Source organism: Babylonia areolata, chromosome 19 (genome assembly GCF_041734735.1).
Source record: "Babylonia areolata isolate BAREFJ2019XMU chromosome 19, ASM4173473v1, whole genome shotgun sequence".
NCBI lineage: Eukaryota > Metazoa > Mollusca > Gastropoda > Neogastropoda > Buccinidae > Babylonia > Babylonia areolata.
Window position 1 is genome coordinate 11,600,448 of NC_134894.1, and position 18,283 is coordinate 11,618,730.

General features: G+C 41.1%; 1 protein-coding gene across 7 annotated transcripts in view; it reads left to right on the forward strand.

The window, feature by feature from the left end:
- Window positions 1-18,283, forward strand: part of LOC143293449 (tyrosine-protein phosphatase non-receptor type 4-like) — a 138,004-nt gene that overhangs the window by 6,793 nt on the left and 112,928 nt on the right. For 4 of the 7 annotated variants that reach the window (XM_076604313.1, XM_076604318.1, XM_076604316.1 and 1 more), the window contains exons 1-8: window positions 4,026-4,089; window positions 4,724-4,872; window positions 7,221-7,334; window positions 8,225-8,267; window positions 9,385-9,460; window positions 10,158-10,255; window positions 11,120-11,246; window positions 12,700-12,793. In XM_076604313.1, the coding sequence (XP_076460428.1) occupies window positions 4,068-4,089; window positions 4,724-4,872; window positions 7,221-7,334; window positions 8,225-8,267; window positions 9,385-9,460; window positions 10,158-10,255; window positions 11,120-11,246; window positions 12,700-12,793 (723 nt within the window). In that variant the 5' untranslated portion in view covers window positions 4,026-4,067. Of the gene's footprint in view, window positions 1-4,025; window positions 4,090-4,723; window positions 4,873-7,220; window positions 7,335-8,224; window positions 8,268-9,384; window positions 9,461-10,157; window positions 10,256-11,119; window positions 11,247-12,699; window positions 12,794-18,283 lie in introns of those variants that run through there. The other 3 variants (XM_076604314.1, XM_076604319.1, XM_076604320.1) reach the window with 3 other exon arrangements.

Consider the following 18,283-nt stretch of genomic DNA (forward strand, 5'->3'; position numbering starts at 1 on the left):
CTCTCTCTCTGTCTCTGTCTCTGTCTCTGCGATATAAATGCAATCTACACCTGATGAGGTAGGATACGATGAAGGTCACTGAACCTGTCTGAAGGACTGGCGTGTGTATACATCACACATGGATGCTCAGTGCTGTGTTAGATCTATCCCAAGCTCACCTTGCCCCAAAGGGGCTCTTTCCTTGCCACTGTACCAGCTGTGCTCAGCTTGGCTAGGAGGCTTCAGCCATGACAGGTATAGAACTAGTGAAGTTCTCTCATGGCCCTTGGCTATGCCACTGTTTCTCAAGAAAGTAAACATGATTAGGCAATTGTATACATGTCTATCACTCTATGTCAGTGTTATCAGAAAAGCAGCCAGCGCTGGGCAGTGTCATGGTGTTATCTGTCGTTTGTGATGCAACCTCTTGAGATAACCAGATACTGTGTTCAAGCTGAGAACATTTCACTCTCCCTTTTTTTTTTTTATATACATGTGTATATATCTTTTTTTTTAATTTTTTTTATTTTTTACAGAAGTTGGAAAAAGGGTTAAATAGACAGGTGACCTATTTGTGTGTGTGTGTGTGTGTGTGTGTGTGTGTGTGTGTGTGTGTGTGTGTGTGTGTGCATGCATGCACATAGCCTCACAGAAATAGTTATATTGTGCAACATAAGATCATGTTAATTACCAGAAGGAATATTGCTGAATACAAACATGAAGGTTTGTCACTATGATTGTAGAGAAGGAATCTGAATTAATAAATCTCAGCAGTAACAAGTATATAATATGGTAACCCATACTATCAGTGTAACATTGCCAACATTACATATCTTCTTGTGTCAGATCATACCACTTTACTATCATAGTATAAATACATAAAACCAAAGCTCTTGCATATTATTGAAAATTTTGAAACCTAACATACCTTCTGACCTTGAGTGTTGTTGAAGTCATTTTTATCCATGTTTAAAGTCAAGATCAGAAGTCAAAGACTGAGGTCATAATATGACAAAATCAATGCCTCTGTGTGTGTGTGTGTGTGTGTGTGTGTGTGTGTGTGTTTTGACCTGGACACTTGATCAAACTCTTGTAATGTTATGTTGAAGAAATGTCATGCATGTGAAAAAAAAAAAAAAATCATGTCACCTTTTTATCAGCAAAATTTGGTTAAACATATGATTGTGAAAGATTATTGGAGAAAATGAAATATTCTGGTATCTGATATCTTTGAAGTTGAAAGAAACTTCAATGCAGAATATAGCAATCTCAACATGAAGCGCACAAAGCGCAGCTGGTATTTTCTGACAGGCAGGAAGATCAGTTTTTGATTTTGCCTTCCTGATCTGACATGGGGAAGGGGGAAGGTTTGGAGAAATGGCAAGCAGTGAAGCCTAAAGTGCTGGAAAGCAGTGTACAGAGACATTCTTCATTTCTTATGTTGCCCTTTGACGTCATTGCTTTAGATGACTGATCTGTTTATGTCTCTCTGCTCAGATTCTCATCCACAACTGTAACCCTTGAAAGCAGTTCCTTGATATTATGTTGAAGTTGCTGAACCATTTTCATCCTGTCATTATGTTTAGAAACATGCATGCAGACGAACATTCGCATTATTGTCTTCCTTTGTTGGGTAGTATCTCTGGTGCCATTATTTTAGATTATATCAGCAGTCCAACTTGATTCACACAGGTGCATGAACACCCTCCGGACACAGGGTCGATCAACGTTTGTGTTATAAGGAAGGAAGTTGGCAGAATTGTTAAGACGCTTATCTGTACTGTATCTGTGAAGGTCTGGGGTTCGATTCCTGCTCTTGCCTTTTTATGTCTGACTGGAAAATTCAAACTGGGTGTGTGGTCATTCGGATGAGATGATAAACTGAGGACCTGTGTGCAGCTTGCATACTGAAAGAGAACCAACAGCAACAACAGAGTTGTCCTCTGGCAACATTCTGTAGAAGAAATCTCCTCTGATAGGTACACATATACATATGTATGCGCTCAAGGCATGACTAATTGCATTGTGTCAAAATGCTGCTGGTCAGGCATCTGCCTAGCAGATATGGTGTAATGTATATGGATTTGTCTGAAATGGGAAACTGAAACTGAAATTTGTGTTGTTAAATTGTTGGACACACTAAAGAAAGATATGTTTGTATCAATAACCTGTTTACAAAGGTTTTTTTTATGTTTTATTTTTTTAGTGTAGTCAGCTGTACTGTTTGAACCCATATTGATCAGTGTCCTGGATGTTTGATATTGGCTGGCAAGCTTTGTAACATTCCTTTCTAATTGATTATGTTGGCCACAGCCGCTTGTGAGAAACTCGCAGTGCTTTTCTGCATTTGGAGTTGTGTTGTATTGCATTGTGTTGTTTTGTTTTATGTTGTATTTATTGTGTATTTGCATTGTATTATTCATTAAAAAAAAAGAAAAAAAAGAAACTTGAAATGGTAGGGTATGGTGTTGTGATGTAATCCTGTGTATAGGTGTGAAATAGTGCATTGCATTGTACTGTGTTTCAAGTATACATTCTATCATTATCAAATTGTGTGGAATTTTTTACTTGTGAAATTTTAGACTATTGTAGCTCAAGGGAAAGCCTGTGGCTACTTTACAATCCTCCATTTTCGATAGAATCTTTCTTCAAGTGATTTCCTGTCTTTGTGTCTGCCATCTCATTTATTCATGAGCTTTTACTTGTTTGTTTGCTTGTTCTGATTGAATACACATGGATTTTTTTCATGAACACATGCCAGATCTAAGTAAAAATTAAAAAAAAAAGTATGGATACTAACAGTGACTTACAAACACAACTGGCCACATTAATATTGTTTTAAAAATATATATCCATAGTACTGATGCCGTTGACCCCAGACACTATTAATTTGGGGGAAGAATGCGTAAGGAAGAGAACTGACTGAAAGCCTACCAATCAAATATTTATTAGCACTCTGCTCAGTCTGACCTACATGTTTGTAACTTGATCAGTGTCCTGAGACAAACATGGTTAATGAAACCAGTGTCATGCAGTCAATAGTGCAACCAGTTAGGAAAACCAAACAAAACTGGCTGTTGTTAGCTATTATTCCCCCTTACCCCTCTCCACTCAGGTAATCTCTGGAATTTTAATGACACTGAAGTCTGTTCTGAAACAGGTTGTGGATATTCTGTACAGCTTCAGCTGTGAATAACTTGAGTGTGGATTTGTTTTTCTGTGGAATTTCACGAAGGATGCTTTATTTGTTGCTGTAGGTTCTTTGCACAAGACAGTGGTTTATGGTATCATTCACGGATTACCACAAGGTACATGGCAGCACTGTCCCACTTTGTGTGCCTCTCATCCTATACACAGTATTCACTATCCACAGCACTGTTCATCTGCCTTTCTTGATATGTGTTATAATGTTGTGAAACAAATCCTGTCGTGATGATGCTTCACATGAACCTGGACAGAGGTCACATTCTTGCACAGCAGTAAAAGTTCCTGTAAAATTGAAGAGTTCCTTTTTAGGTTCAGAGCTGTGGATTTTTACATTATGCACACTCGAAGAGGGCATATTTTAAAAGACATTGAAGAGGACATGTTTAAAAAACAACAACAACAACAACACACTGATGCTAATCAGTATTTTCTCTCATACAAGTACAGTTTTGGGCGCTATACTGATGTCCATTGGGCTGTGTACGCTTGAAAAAAAAATTGAAGACCTGATTATGTCAAGCTGTGAACGCTCCTGGGAAACTGAAAGAGAACTGATTTGTGGAGATTTTTTTTCAGTGCTTGTGTGAAGTAGAAGAGTGCATTGATTTGTTTAAAGCTGTGAACATAAAGGTGAAGAGGGTTTTGATTTGTGCTGTGAATTTGCTGAGCTGTGACTTCTCAAGCGTGTACAATTGAAAACTGCAAGTTTGTGCAGTTATGAATGCATGAGCAAAATAATGAAAAATACTGACCTGTGTGGAGCTGTGAATACTTGTGTATAATTGAAAAACAGATTCATGCTGAGCCATGAATATGAGGAGTACTACTGATTCATGCACATATGTTGTGAATGGTTGTGTACAACTTGGAAACTAACAGACATGGATTGTGAAATGTTTTGTGGTAAGACTTTTGTGAGAAGCAGAATCTCTCTTCTTCTTTTTTTAAATTTTTTTTATTGTTGTTGTTGCTTGTTCCATGGAAGAGTGATTACAGAATGATTTAGTCCCTATTCAGCCCTATTCCCATTGATTAAAATTTATTGCAATGACACAATCACAAATTATAAAAGTACTGTATGTATTATTATAGACCTGTTGCACTACATACACACATATATATCATGATATATGCACAGTTCATTTGCCTGTCTGTGCATGTGGGCGAATGCTCACATGTTACATAGTAATGTATACATGCACATCAGTATTACACAATCATGGCTAATGTGTGTGTGTGTGTGTGTTTTGTGTGTGTGCTTTGTGTCTGACTGATGTGTTATTGTAAAGCACTTCAAGATGTTTGAAAGCATTATATAAATATAAATACCATTATTATCATTCTATTATTATTATTATTGTTGTTGTTGTTGTTGTTGTTATTATTGTTATTGCTATTATATTATCATTATTGATAATATTTACGATTATCATATCATTATTACATTTATATATATATATTATTATCATCATCATAAGCATCATTATTATTCATCATAATTATTATTAAAGATGATGTGTACTGTTGCATGTCTCAGAGCTGCACAGCATGTCCATGAAGCTGGTGTCCAGCGGAAGCTACAATGTGCGGGCCTCAGAGATGGCACATCTGGTGGACCGACAGCCCAAGAATGTCCACTGTCTGGTCCACTTCCTGGATGATGCCGACGAAACGTTTGAAATGGATGTGAGTGAAATGGAATACCCATCTCTTTTCTTCTTCTTTTTTTTTTTTTTGTTTGTATTTTTTTTTTTTTTTCTGTATTGGATGTGAGAAGAAGACATATTTTGTTTCTTTTTGAAAATTCTTTGTTGGAAGTATTAAGTATGCACATAATTAAAAAGAAGAAATAACTTGATTGGAAGTATGAAGACTACACATTTCTTTTCTTTAAAAAAGGGTTCTTCATTGGTGTCTTTGTTGGAAGTATGAAGTATGTACATATAAAAAAAAGAAGAAGAAATTTCTTGGTTGGAATTGTGAAGAATACACATTTCTTTTCTTTAAAAAGATTCTTCATTGGATAGTCAAGTCTTTTGGATAAGGCTCTAAACACATGTAAAAGAATCTTTGGCACCAAGAGAGTTGTCTGTGGCAAAATTCTGTGGAAGAGAGTTGTCTGTGATAAGATGTTAAAAGAATCTATGGCAAGAAGAGAGTTGTGCCTGACAAATTCCGTAGAATAATCCGGTTTGATTGTAAAACACATACATTTCCAGACAGTGATGCAAAAAAAAAAGAAAAGAAAAAGGTGGTGCTCAATAATGTGGTAATGTGCTGTCCGTGGATAGAGTAGCAGATGTTCCATGTAGAGAAATCTGCTGTGGCTGAAGTATAATGTAATGGAATACAACACCACACCACACCATGCCATGCCACGCCACACCACACCACACTACACCACACCACGCCACACCACACCGTGCCATGCCATGCCACGCCACACTACACCACACCACACCACACATCCCATAACATTCTAATGCAATTCACAAAACAATAATTTAAAAATGACAGTGCAGCATCTGTATTTATACCAACTTGTACAAATACATTGAAATGTAGAACATTATAAACCAAAGATAGTACACACACACACTCTTACAAGACACATTTACAAGAAATACATTATTTTTCAATAGATACAGCAATAAATAGGTTTATGATTATGATTTGTATATGTGTACAGATTACACACACACACACACACGCACACACACACACACACACACACACACACACATATATATATATATATATATATATATATATATATATATATGCTGTGGCCGGTTAGTTTTACAGGAGAAAATAGGTGTGCATAATTTCTATGAAATTTTTTCCCAATTCCAGCGATGAAGGATGAAGTACAAAGTAACTGGAAAATAAAATGAACAAATCTCCTGTAGAGTCTGTTCCAGAAATTCTCGCCAGCAAATCAACTTCATCTTGGAGGACTCATTTCAGGCAGTTTATTTTAAACTCCTTGGTTCATGCTGGCTGGAAGGCTCTGAGATGGTGTTGATAATGGTAGCTGGTGGGAATATATGGGACAAACTTCTGCATGAGATTTGTTTTTTCCCCCTTGTGTTTGGCAGTGTTGGGAAACTGAATCTTTTTTGTGCCTGATACATAATACTTTATTATCTCCATGTGCAGAATAACAGAGTGGCTCGAGCCATGGATTTTTAATCTTAGAGCATGGGTATGAATCCTAGTATTGGTGCCTGGTGGGTTAAACCTCAAAGGTGGAGTTTTTTTTGTTTTTTAAAATCTCCCAGTTCAACATACCTGCAGACCTGTTATTGCCTCTTCATCACTTTCATGTGTACACACGGTTTTTTTTTTGTTGTGGTTTTTTCTGGGTTTTTTTTTCTGTTTTTTTTTAATCTCCTGGTTCAACATTTGTTATTGCTTCATCATCCTTTACATGTGTACACACATGCTTTTTTTTTCTTCTCATCTCCCCAGTTCATCATATCTACAGGCCTATCACCACATCCCTTTCGTGTGTATTCACATGCAGAAGATAAAAAAAAAAAATATATATATATATATATATGTGTGTGTGTGTGTGTGTGTGTGTGTGTAAAAATTTACTCAGTCCATGTCGGTGTTCAGTGGGTTAGAGAAACTTGAACGTACCCAGCCTGCACATCCCAGAAAATTGGGTGAAAACAGTCACCACATCCCTTTCATGTGTATTCACATGCAGAAGATAAAAAAAATATGTATGTGTGTGTGTGTGTGTAAAAGTTTACTCAGTCCATGTCGGTGTTCAGTGGGTTAGAGAAACTTGAACGTACCCAGCCTGCACATCCCAGAAAATGGGGTGAAAACTGTCTCATTTGCAGATTATCCTCTGAATGTGAGAATTATAGACAACAAGGGTGGAAGAAGAAGATTATCCTCATCACTGATGCAAAGAGTGTGGTATGTGTGCGTGTGTGTGTGTGTTTGTGTGCATGTGTGTGTGAGTGTGCGCACGCATGTGTGTGTGTGTGTGTGTGTGTGTGTGTGTGTGTGTGTTGCAGAAGCGTCAGAAGGCCCAGTATTTACTGGACAAGGTTTTCGAGCACCTGGAGCTTGTGGAGAAGGACTACTTTGGCCTGCAGTTCATGGACATGGCACCTGCAGATGAGGGACTGGTAAATCTCTTTATATATCTATCTATCTCTATCGATCTGTCTGTCTGTCTGTCTATCCATCTATCTGTATAAACAAAACAAAAATAGCCTATGTTTGATACTTCATATACACAAATGGATGTAGTCAATTGATCTTTTATCCATGTAGGCAACTCTTGGTGGACGTTAGAGACATTTCTCAGATTTCTGATGTGTCACACCAAAATTTCTTTGTTAATGTTTTCCAGAAAGCAACTTGTGATAAAATAACGGTGTTTTCTGTTAATGTGTTATTCTCTTTGTTTTTCTGCCCACTGCCACTGTTCTTGGTTTCTGTTTTGCCATTTAATGATATTGGTCTCATCTTTTTAAAGCCTGTTGAGAGAGGTGAAATTCACTGTTACTTTAGTAAACCTCATTGTGTTCATGGGAGAGGATGCTTGTGCAAGGAGTGTATGTACAGAACTGCAGAAACTGACCTGAAATTATCAGTTGTTATGACAGGTTGATCCTTTCCAATTTGGCTGTCTGTGTGTGTGCGCATGCACATGCACATGTGTGTGTGTGTGTGTGTGTGTGTGTGTGTGTGTGTGTGTACATTTGCATAAGCTTTAAATTGATCACAGAAAAAAACTTTTTTTGATTCCTCTGCTTACTTGATGGAATGTCATTCTGTGTGCATAGATTCACACACACACGCACGCACACACGCACGCACGCACGCACGCACGCACGCACACACACAAAAGGGTAGGGACCTGTAAACGTGTCAAAACTGGAAAGTTATCAAGATAAAGGATCATCAAAGTGTCAAAATGGCACTGGTAGATATGGAGGTGAGTCCCAACAATATTGTGTTCATAGACTATTCCAGGAGATTAACCCATGCACTGTTTACTGACATTTTACAGCGGTGGCTAGATCCTCTGAAGACCATCAAGAAGCAGTGCAGAGGTATGTTGTGGCTTTCTTCGTACAGAGGTATTACTGTGCAGCATTACGTTTTTGCTAAGAAGTTTACATATTATTGCTGCCTTTATGCAGTGTTTCTTCTGTCTTTATGCATTGTTACTGCTGTCTTTATGCAGATGTATGTTACTTCTATCTTTATACAGTGTTATTGCTGCCTGTATGCGGAGGTGTTCTACTTATATCTTTATATAATGTTACTGCTGTCTTTATGCAGTGTTTCTTCTGTCTTTATGCATTGTTATTGCTGTCTTTATGCAGAGGTATGTTACTTCTGTCTTTATTCAGTGTTACTGTTGTCTTTTGTCCCTCAATCTTAATGCAGTGTTGCTGCTGTTTTCATGCAGATATATGATACTTCTATCTTTATTCCATGTTACTGGTGTCTTTATGCAGAGGTGCGTAATTTCCATCTTTATGTAATGTTACTGCTATTTTATTTCAACACTCAAGTGTTACTGTTGGAAGGAACAGCAACCATACACATGGCAGAGAATGTACCAGTTCATTGTCAGTCATATTAACTTAAATATTAAGCCAGACTAATTCAACAAAAGAAACAGCTATGTTGCTACTACTATTGCTGAAACTCAAATTACATCTTTTAATCAATTACTCATTTGGTTGGTTCATTGGGATTTGGTACTCTTTAGAGTCATTGGTTGCATCTGGATTGATTTATTAACATTGAAGATGTTCTGGTATTGATCTGGTCATTCTCTTGCTTACGTGTTATAATTATAGTGCTTGTTGTTAATCTTTGTGACCTTTTTAATTGATGTGAATTTTTAGTAATCTGAGCCTCTGTGCTAAGGAGGTTGAGCACATTGATTGCAAAGGAGGTCGAGCACTTTGTGGATATTCATTAATGATCACAATGTTGATAATAATGATAATAGTATTTATATAGCGATGATTCTTATGCAGCTCTACACAAATCAAAGTGCTTATTCTTATATTTGATTTCCTTTTTCATCTCATTGTTTGACAATTTGTAGAAAGGTGAGACAAGTGTACTGATATCTTTACAGACTGTATAACTGTATAGGAGTGCTGAATCAGTATATCATTGCACATAATCTTTTCCCCCCTTCAATTTCAGGTCCTCCGTATGAATTCTATTTTCGTGTGAAGTTCTACGTGTCAGATCCCAGCAAGCTGTCAGAGGAGTACACAAGGTGAGAATGGCTGAACTATGAAGAAAAAGTGAAACAATCACATGATAAACTGTTCATTGCTACAGTCCTGATAAGAAAAGTTCTCTTATGTAATTGTAAGTTCCAGTTTGCCACCTGGAACACGCTGCTTTTTATCAGTCCATCACAATACATCTGTCTGATCCTATAGCTTTTGGACAATGGAAACATTTCTTTTCAGTCTTTTATGTAACCAAGGTACACTCCACTTATCTGTCTGATCCTGTAGCTTTTGGACAATGGAAACATTTCTTTTCAGTCTTTTATGTAACCAAGGTACTTATCCCTATTCTCTGTTCTGTATTCTTTGAATTCACATTATTTCTTACATGTGTGTGTGTTTGTGTGTGTGTGTGTTTGTCTGTGCGTGCGTGCTTGTGTGCGTACATGCGTGTGTTGTGCATGCATTTGTAAGTGGAGGTGGATGCGTTTTAATTGTTTGACTGACTGATATGTGCATGTTGTGTTTTGTAAAGCACTTTGAGATGTTAGAAAGCACAATATGAATATAAGCACAATATAAATACACCATCATTATCATTTAAAAATTAACTCAATATGAGTATAAGCACATTATGAATAGGTTATGATTGTTATTGTTTAAAGAATCAGTGCAACTGACTACATATGATATTTCTACATAACTCGTGTTGTTATGAACTTGTGCTGCCCATTGCAGATACCACTTCTTTCTGCAAGTGCGGCAGGACATGCTGTCTGGAAAGCTGGTGTGTTCAGAGGGTCAGGCGGCAGTGCTGGCCAGTTATGCTGTGCAATGTGAGTTTGTGTGTGTGTGTTTGTGTGTGTGTTCATGTGTGTGTGTGTGTGTGTGTTCGTGTGTGTGTGTGTTCATGTGTGTGTGTGTGTAGTGTGTGTGTAGTGTGTGTGTGTGTGACATTCCTGGTGAACTGTGTGTGGTGAAAGTGTGTCAAGTGTGCTTCTTCTTCCTGCTGTCTTGTGGAAAGTTATACAGTACAGGGCGTTTTTTCCTGTCTGTGGGTTTTCCCTTTTCGACTATTTTTTATTTGTATATTTGGTATTTTTGTCTTGTTTTTTTTTTTGTGTGTCTGTTTTTTTTTTTTTTATCCAAACACTCAGTCACAAGCACAAAAACTATTTTTTGGTGTCAGTTCGAAGATTCATTATTCTGTCTGTCTCTGAGGTGTTGTGGCATTTGTCTGGGTTCTCTCACTCCCATCTTTCTTTGTTCCTATGTGTGAGTAGAACTTAAAAAAATTAATATATTTTTTCTAGTGCTTTATGTATGTATATATATATATATATATATATATATATATGTATATATATCTATACAGAGAGAGAGATAGAGAGACTTTGGAGCAGCTCATGCTTACAGAAGGGTTGTTGTGACAGTATGATGATGTGCGTGCATATTGGATTAAGATTTTATGTATCTTCAGATTAATGAACAAATGAAAGGACTGGCAAAGGAGATGGAAAAGAGGCTTTATGTGAAAATTAGACATTTTGATTAAGCGATGTATCCTCCTGTTTTTGTGTGTGCTTTATGTGTCTATGTGTGTGGATGTGTGGTGACTGTACATCATGTGTGTGTGTGTGTGTGTGTGTGTGTGTGTGTGTGTGTGTGTGTGTGTGTGTGTGTGATACTGTCAATTTTAGCGGAACTTGGGGATTTCAACCCTGAAGAGCACAAAAGCGGCTACCTTCACGACCACGGGTTCATGTTTCTCCCAAACCAGACACCTGAATTTGAACAGCTGGTGGCTGATAAACACAGGCAGCACAGGTAAGATCACATCGTTAACTTGTCATTTTGTTGAGGATAATGATATATTATACCACCACATCTTCAATGAACCATGATGATTTTGTCGATTTCCTGACGGATGCATGTATAATCATGTACTGAGTTTACACAACATGACTTTCTGGGGAACTCGACTTATTCTGTTTTGGTTAATGGACCGATGAGTAGAGTTTAACAACCCATTGCCAAAAATCCTTTGAGGTCAAGTTGTTCAGGGTTGGATCTTTGTTCAGTGGAGGTTGTGATGATGTTCGAGGAGGTGAGTACCTGGATGTCTGTCTGGGTGGGAGGTCCATTGTTTAATGGAAGCCAGTTCATCTGTAAAAATGTTGATATGCTAAGGGAGATAAGTAAGTCTGTTTCCTGCATTGCTGTGTTGGTTAAAATGAAGAAATCTATCAGTTCTAGAAGTATGTAGTGACAGGTGTAGTATATTCTTGAATGAGCAGTTACTGTGACTATGATTAGTCCAATAACTGTTTTTTTTATTTTTTATTATTATACTGCAAAGATCTGGATTGATTTTTGAAATAATGGCATTGCTTCGTTGCTTTAGCTCTAAAAGCATCATTTTAGTGAATTTTGATACCAGCTCTTCTTGTGAAGCATGCAATATCAAAGTTAAGATTCCATTGTCATGTTTTTTTTTGACATTGTGTTTAACCAACCATTTTTTTATATATTTTTGTATTTTCATATTTCATGGTTTAGCAGCAATGTGTACATTAGTCTCAGAGTAATGTAGACACACCATTTTACAACAGTCCATCGTGAAATAATTTTGCTGATTATTTACTGAACACTTTTTCAGTTTTTAGACTTTCCAAGATTTGCCTGAGATGAAAAGGGTTAAATTTGATCTAAACTGTCTTTGATTAGACTTCTCTTTGACTTTTCTGTCCACTTGCCCTCCTCGCCCTCCCCCAGATTAAGCCATTTTCTTTTGCAGTAGTTTTTCTCTTTCACTGCTTTGTTTGAGCCAGCTGAAAAAGACGGAGATGGAGTTGACATCTGGTGAGAATGGTGGGAAGAGACCCTTCAGGAGATTTCTTGATGGCTTTGGTCAGGACATGATGACTGTCATTATCTGACAATCATGATACACATGCTTACTTTTGGTTGTGATGGAAAATGGTTCTTTCAGGTAGAATTGAGCGTTTTGACAAAAATGAGGTGACATGTCATGCAACATGTTTATAACTTATCTGAAAAGGCTAGTATCAGTAGTTTGATTCCAAGAGTTTTCTGATTTCAGAGATATGATACCTTCATTTACTGATGATTCATGTATCAAACTGAGTATGTTTTCAGCATTGTTTACATATCAGAGGTACTGTTTTGGTTGGGTTTTATTGTTTTTTGGGGGGTGTTTTTTTCATACTGTTTTTCAAATGATGAATACAAAGCCATGTATGTGATGACCCTGTTTCAGGGGTCAGACCCCTGCCGATGCCGAGTTCAACTTTCTAGAGCGTGCCAAGCGCCTGGAGATGTACGGGGTAGATCTGCACAGTGCGCGGGTAAGGGTAAGCATGTCCGTGATTCATGACCCTCGACTCTGACCCTGAAGGTCAGAGGTGGGGTGGCCTGTGTGTGTGCCTGTGTGCCAACCTGATGCACGTTGCTGTCTTTGATGCTTCTGCCGGCCAGTACTGACACAGGCTGTTTGGAGTTGTTTGCTGCCTTGTGGACTGCTGTGACTGACCCCGTAAAGCTGAATACGATTATGGTTGTGTTGTTTGTTGTAGATGGTTTCTTTCACCATCTTATGGCTGATTTTAACCCCTTGACCCCTGTGAACCTGGGTGAAATGAGATCAGTGTGGCCTGATATTGAGGTAGTGTTTTTCTTTTTTTGTGCGCTTCACAGTGGTGTCATTGTTTTTGCTGAACAAAAGTAACGCAATCCCACGAGAAAATATCCACATAAAGAATGGTGACCGACATCATGACTGTATGTTTTGCCTTATCTCAGTGAGGTAACAGCTCTTCACAGACGAGCGCAGTCGTCAGCAGCAGTCAAGGGGTTAATGCAGTGAAAGTAGCACATAAAGACTCACATACAAACAGACAAACACACAAAATTCAAGTAGATTTTAAAGATTATTGGAATTGTGGGAAAGGTTGGAAAGATTAGAAGAGAACAGAATAAAATTGGACAGGTTTTTTTTGTGCATGCGTATGCACACATGCACAGTTACATACTTTGACATAATTACAGACATGGAGCATACAGGCTACCTAGTACAGACACTTAAGTGTGAAAGTAGCCATACAAAAAAGCATACAAAACATACCTGTATTTAGGTTTAAGGCCCATAGTATTAGAACCACAAGTGCATGAGCAAAGTATCTGTCATTTCAAGATATACATATCAGAACCACAAGTGCGTGAGCAAAGTATCTGTCATTTCAAGATATACATATCAGAACCACAAGTGCATGAGCAAAGTATCTGTCATTTCAAGATATACAGGCACACCTGCGCATGCACACACACACACTCATAATCACACACAAGTATGTGTGCATGAACAAAATATATATATTTGAAAGATTGAGAACAGTTGTGCATGTGGTGGTGGTGTGTCCATCGAGATCGATGATGACCATCGTTGTCATCCAGATGGGGGATGGGGGATGGGGGGAGGGTTGTGGTGGGGTGGGGGGAAGGATGCTCATGAATCTATCTGTGAGTGCGCAGATGGCTGAATAGTCCAATCTGCGCACGAAATGTTCGCTGACAGTTGGGGCAGACAAAGACAGGCATATCATTGTCAGGGAGCTTGTTTGCCCGTGACTTTCTGGCCTGCCTCTTCTCAACAGCTGCAGCAGTCCTGTTGGCCTCGCACAACCTGGCGCCTTTGTGCACAGCAGCGCGCCATTTGTCACGGTCCACTGCAGATTCCTCCCAGGAGTCAGGGTTGATATCAAACGCTTTCAGAGAGACTTTCAGAGTATCTCTGAAGCGCTTCTTCTGACCTCCGTGTGATCTCTTCCCTTGTTGCAGCTCGCCATAGAAGAGCCTTTTGGGCAGCCGATGGTCTGGCATGCGCGCCACGTGTCCAGCCCAGCGAAGCTGGGACTGCATCAGGATGGTGAAGATGCTGGGAAGGGTGGCTTTTGCGAGCACCTCTGTGTCTGGGGTCTTGTCTTGCCACTTGATGTTCAGTAGCTTCCTTAGGCATGTTGTGTGGAAGTGGTTCAGCTTCTTGGCATGTCGTTGGTACACTGTCCAAGTTTCGCAGGCGTACAGTAGTGTGGGGAGAACTACTGCTCTGTAGACCTTCAGCTTGGTCTCAAGACTAATGCCTCTTCTGTTCCAGACATTTGCATTGAGTCTACCAAAAGTTGCGCTTGCTCTTGCAATCCTGACGTTCACTTCATCGTCGATGGTCGCATTTCGTGACAGTGTGCTGCCAAGGTATGTGAACCGCTCCACCGCACTGAGTCTCTGACCGTTGACTGTGATGTTGGGCTCAACGTAGGGTTTCCCTGGGGCTGGCTGATGGAGAACTTCAGTTTTCCTCGTGCTGATGGTAAGGCCGAAGTTCCTGCTGGCAGTGGCAAACTTGTCGACGCTGAGTTGCATGTCAGCTTCAGATCCAGCATTGAGGGCACAATCATCAGCAAACAAAAAGTCTCTGATGATGTCTGTCATGACCTTCGTTTTTGCTTGAAGCCTTCTGAGGTTAAACAGCTTGCCATCTGTTCGGTACTTTAGGCCGATTCCAACATCGCCATCTCTGAAGGCATCAGTAAGCATTGCAGAGAACATGAGGCTGAACAGCGTTGGAGCCAGGACGCAGCCTTGCTTGACACCATTTGTGACAGCAAAAGGAGCAGATGTTTCACCATTGTCCTGGACTCGAGCCTGCATGCCTTCATGGAATTGGCTGACCAAGGAAATAAATTTCCGAGGGCATCCGTTCTTGGCCATGATCTTCCACAGTCCCTCTCTACTCACGGTGTCGAAGGCCTTAGTGAGGTCGACATAGGTGGAGAACAGATCAGCATTTTGCTCCTGACATTTCTCTTGCAGCTGCCTTGCAGCAAACACCATGTCAGTGGTTCCGCGCTCTTTCCGGAATCCACATTGGCTCTCAGGCAAATGACCTTGGTCAAGGTGTGCTGTGAGGCGGTTAAGTAGGATCCTGGCAAGTATCTTGCCTGCGATGGAGAGCAAGGAAATGCCCCGATGGTTATCACAGGCTTGCCGGTTCCCCTTTCGCTTGTACAAGTGAATGATAGATGCATCTTTGAAATCCTGGGGGATCGTCTCTTCTTTCCACATGAGTGAGTACAGCTGATGAAGCTTCTCAGTCAGCACAGTGCCTCCATCCTTGTAGACCTCTGCTGGTATGGAGTCTGAGCCAGGTGCTTTGCCACTGGATAGCAGACGGATTGCTTTCTGGGTCTCAAGAAGTGTTGGCGGATCGTCCAGTGCTTCGTTGGTGGGGACTTGTGGGAGACGGTCTATGGCTTCATCATTTATGGAGGAAGGGCGATTTAAGACAATGTTGAAGTGCTCAGCCCATCGTTCGAGAATGTTCTCCTTCTCGGTGATCAAGGTATTCCCATCTGCACTGAGGAGGGGGGATGATCCTGAGGATGTGGGGCCGTAGACTTCTTTTAAGGCATCATAGAACCTCTTCATATCGTGCCTGTCAGCATATCCCTGGATCTCATCAGCTTTGTCACTCAGCCACTTATCCTGCATCTGGCGTAACTTTTGCTGAACAGTCCTGCGGATGGCATTGTATGCATCCTTTTTTGATGTGGACTTTGGGTTGCTCAGGTGGGCTTGATGCAGACGGCGTTTCTCATCCAGAAGCTGCTTGATTTCATCACAGTTTTCATCAAACCAGTCTTTGTGCTTTCTGGTCATGGGTCCAAGGGTCTCTGAAGCTGTACTATAGATCAGCTCACGCAGGGTCCTCCAGTCAGACTCCACATTCTGGTTGTCCAGAGAGGCGGATTCCAGACGATCTTCCAGCAGCTCCACAAAGGACTGTTTGATGGTGATGCTTTTCAGCTTAGCGATGTTGAGCCGTTTTGGAGCCTTCTGGCCTTGGGGGCGTCTCTTGGGTTGGATTCGAATATTCAGCTTCGAGACTACAAGGCGATGGTCTGTCCAACACTCGGCGCCGCACATGGTCTTTGTTACACGTACATCTTGCCTATCCCTTTTCCTGACGATGACATAATCGATGAGATGCCAATGCTTTGAGCGAGGGTGCATCCATGACGTCCTGTTACGGGTAGGGAGGCAGAAAACTGTGTTGGTTATCAGCAGTTCGTGCTCTGCACAGGTCTGAAGCAAAAGCAATCCATTTCGGTTGCAGTGGCCCACACCGTGCTTTCCAATCACTCCATCCCAGGAGATGTAGTCAGAGCCAACTCTAGCATTGAAGTCCCCAAGAATGATGAGCTTGTCTGCTTTAGGGATGGCAGCAATGACAGAGTGAAGGTCCTCGTAGAACTTCGCCTTCACTTCATCCGGGTTGGTCATGGTTGGGGCGTAGGCACTGACAATGGTGAGGTGCTTCTGGCCAGATGCCAGTGGGAGTTTCATGGTCATAAGCCTATCGTTGACTCCCTTTGGGATTCCAGCTAGCTTGCTGACAAGTGCTGTTTTTACTGCAAAACCAACGCCAGCCTCACGTCGCTCTTTGCTTCCTCGTCCACTCCAGAAGAAGGTGTAACCAGATCCCCGTTCACAGATCTCGCCTTCGCCTGCAAGCCGAGTCTCACTCAAGGCTGCGATGTCGATGTTGTATCTGGCGAGTTCGGATGCAACTAGTGCTGTTCTCCTTTGGGGTCTGTCCGCGTTATCTCTGTCCAGGAGAGTCCTTATGTTCCAAGCACCAATGGTGAGAGGAACGATCCTTGTTTTTTTCTTTTCTTTCTCTTTGTTTCGACCGCTGATGTAGGGTCCCCGCCAGCCGCGGTATGCTGGCCAGGGTGATATGGAGCAGGCAATTTTTAGGGCACCTTTTCTAGCCCCTTCCTCATGCCAGGGAGGTGAGCAGTGCTTTCCTAAAGAGGGCTGCTCAGACGCTCAGACGGCTGCCGAGCTCCATCGCTGCTCCTGTCGACGAAGAACGACCCTATGGCCTGAGCCGCCTGCGTGCAGGTCTGCGGCTGCGACTGCCAGTGTACCCACACCTGTCGTTTCGTCGCTCGCCTGTCGCCACAGGACTTGGGGGTGATGAAATGATGAAGGATGAAAGGTCATTTTGGATGACTGATGACTTGCGCGATGAGTTTGTTTAAAGTGAAGAGGAGTTGCGCAACGTCGACCTCACTCTCTCGTCCGGGTCCACCAATTTCCAGTGGCAAGACTAAGTCGAGACGACTGGAGGATGAGCACGGATGCAGTGGATGACCAAGATATCCTTTCGGTGTCTTATCTTGCTCTCTGCACTCCACAGTGCGTTGCTGTAACCGCCTTCCTCTCCGTTGAACCGATAGGTTTCTTCCGCAGATTCTGCCGGATCCAGACTTCGCATACATGGGTAGACACACCCCGGGGGCCAACTGCGTGTGGCATGCACACAGCACAGTGGAGCTAGATGGCCGTCGGTGGCTCTCCTGAGCCGACGCCCTTTTATGGATCTCCATAAGGGTGTCTAGCCACCCGCCTCACCAGTCCCAGAAGGGAGCGGTGGAAGTGCCGGTTTAGTCGTCGGCAACCCGACCCTGAACAGGTTGTACTGGATTACAGGTTACCAGTAGCAGATCTAATGACCTGACCTGACGTTGTGCATGTATGGACATGCTGTATGTGCACGTTTTGTAAGTACCATTTAAAAGAATGATTATTGATAGAGTGGTTGTTGTACAGTATGAGATGTTGACCGACTGTGGACAGTGTATCATTTGTTCCAGTGTAGCGTGTAGTCATAAACTGGAATGGCTAGTTTCAGGTTAAAGACTGGATGTTGTGTCTGATGTTTTATAAGGTGCTTGCTTAGTTGTTGTAGTGGTTAGTTTCCCCCTTTCTTCTTCTTTTTT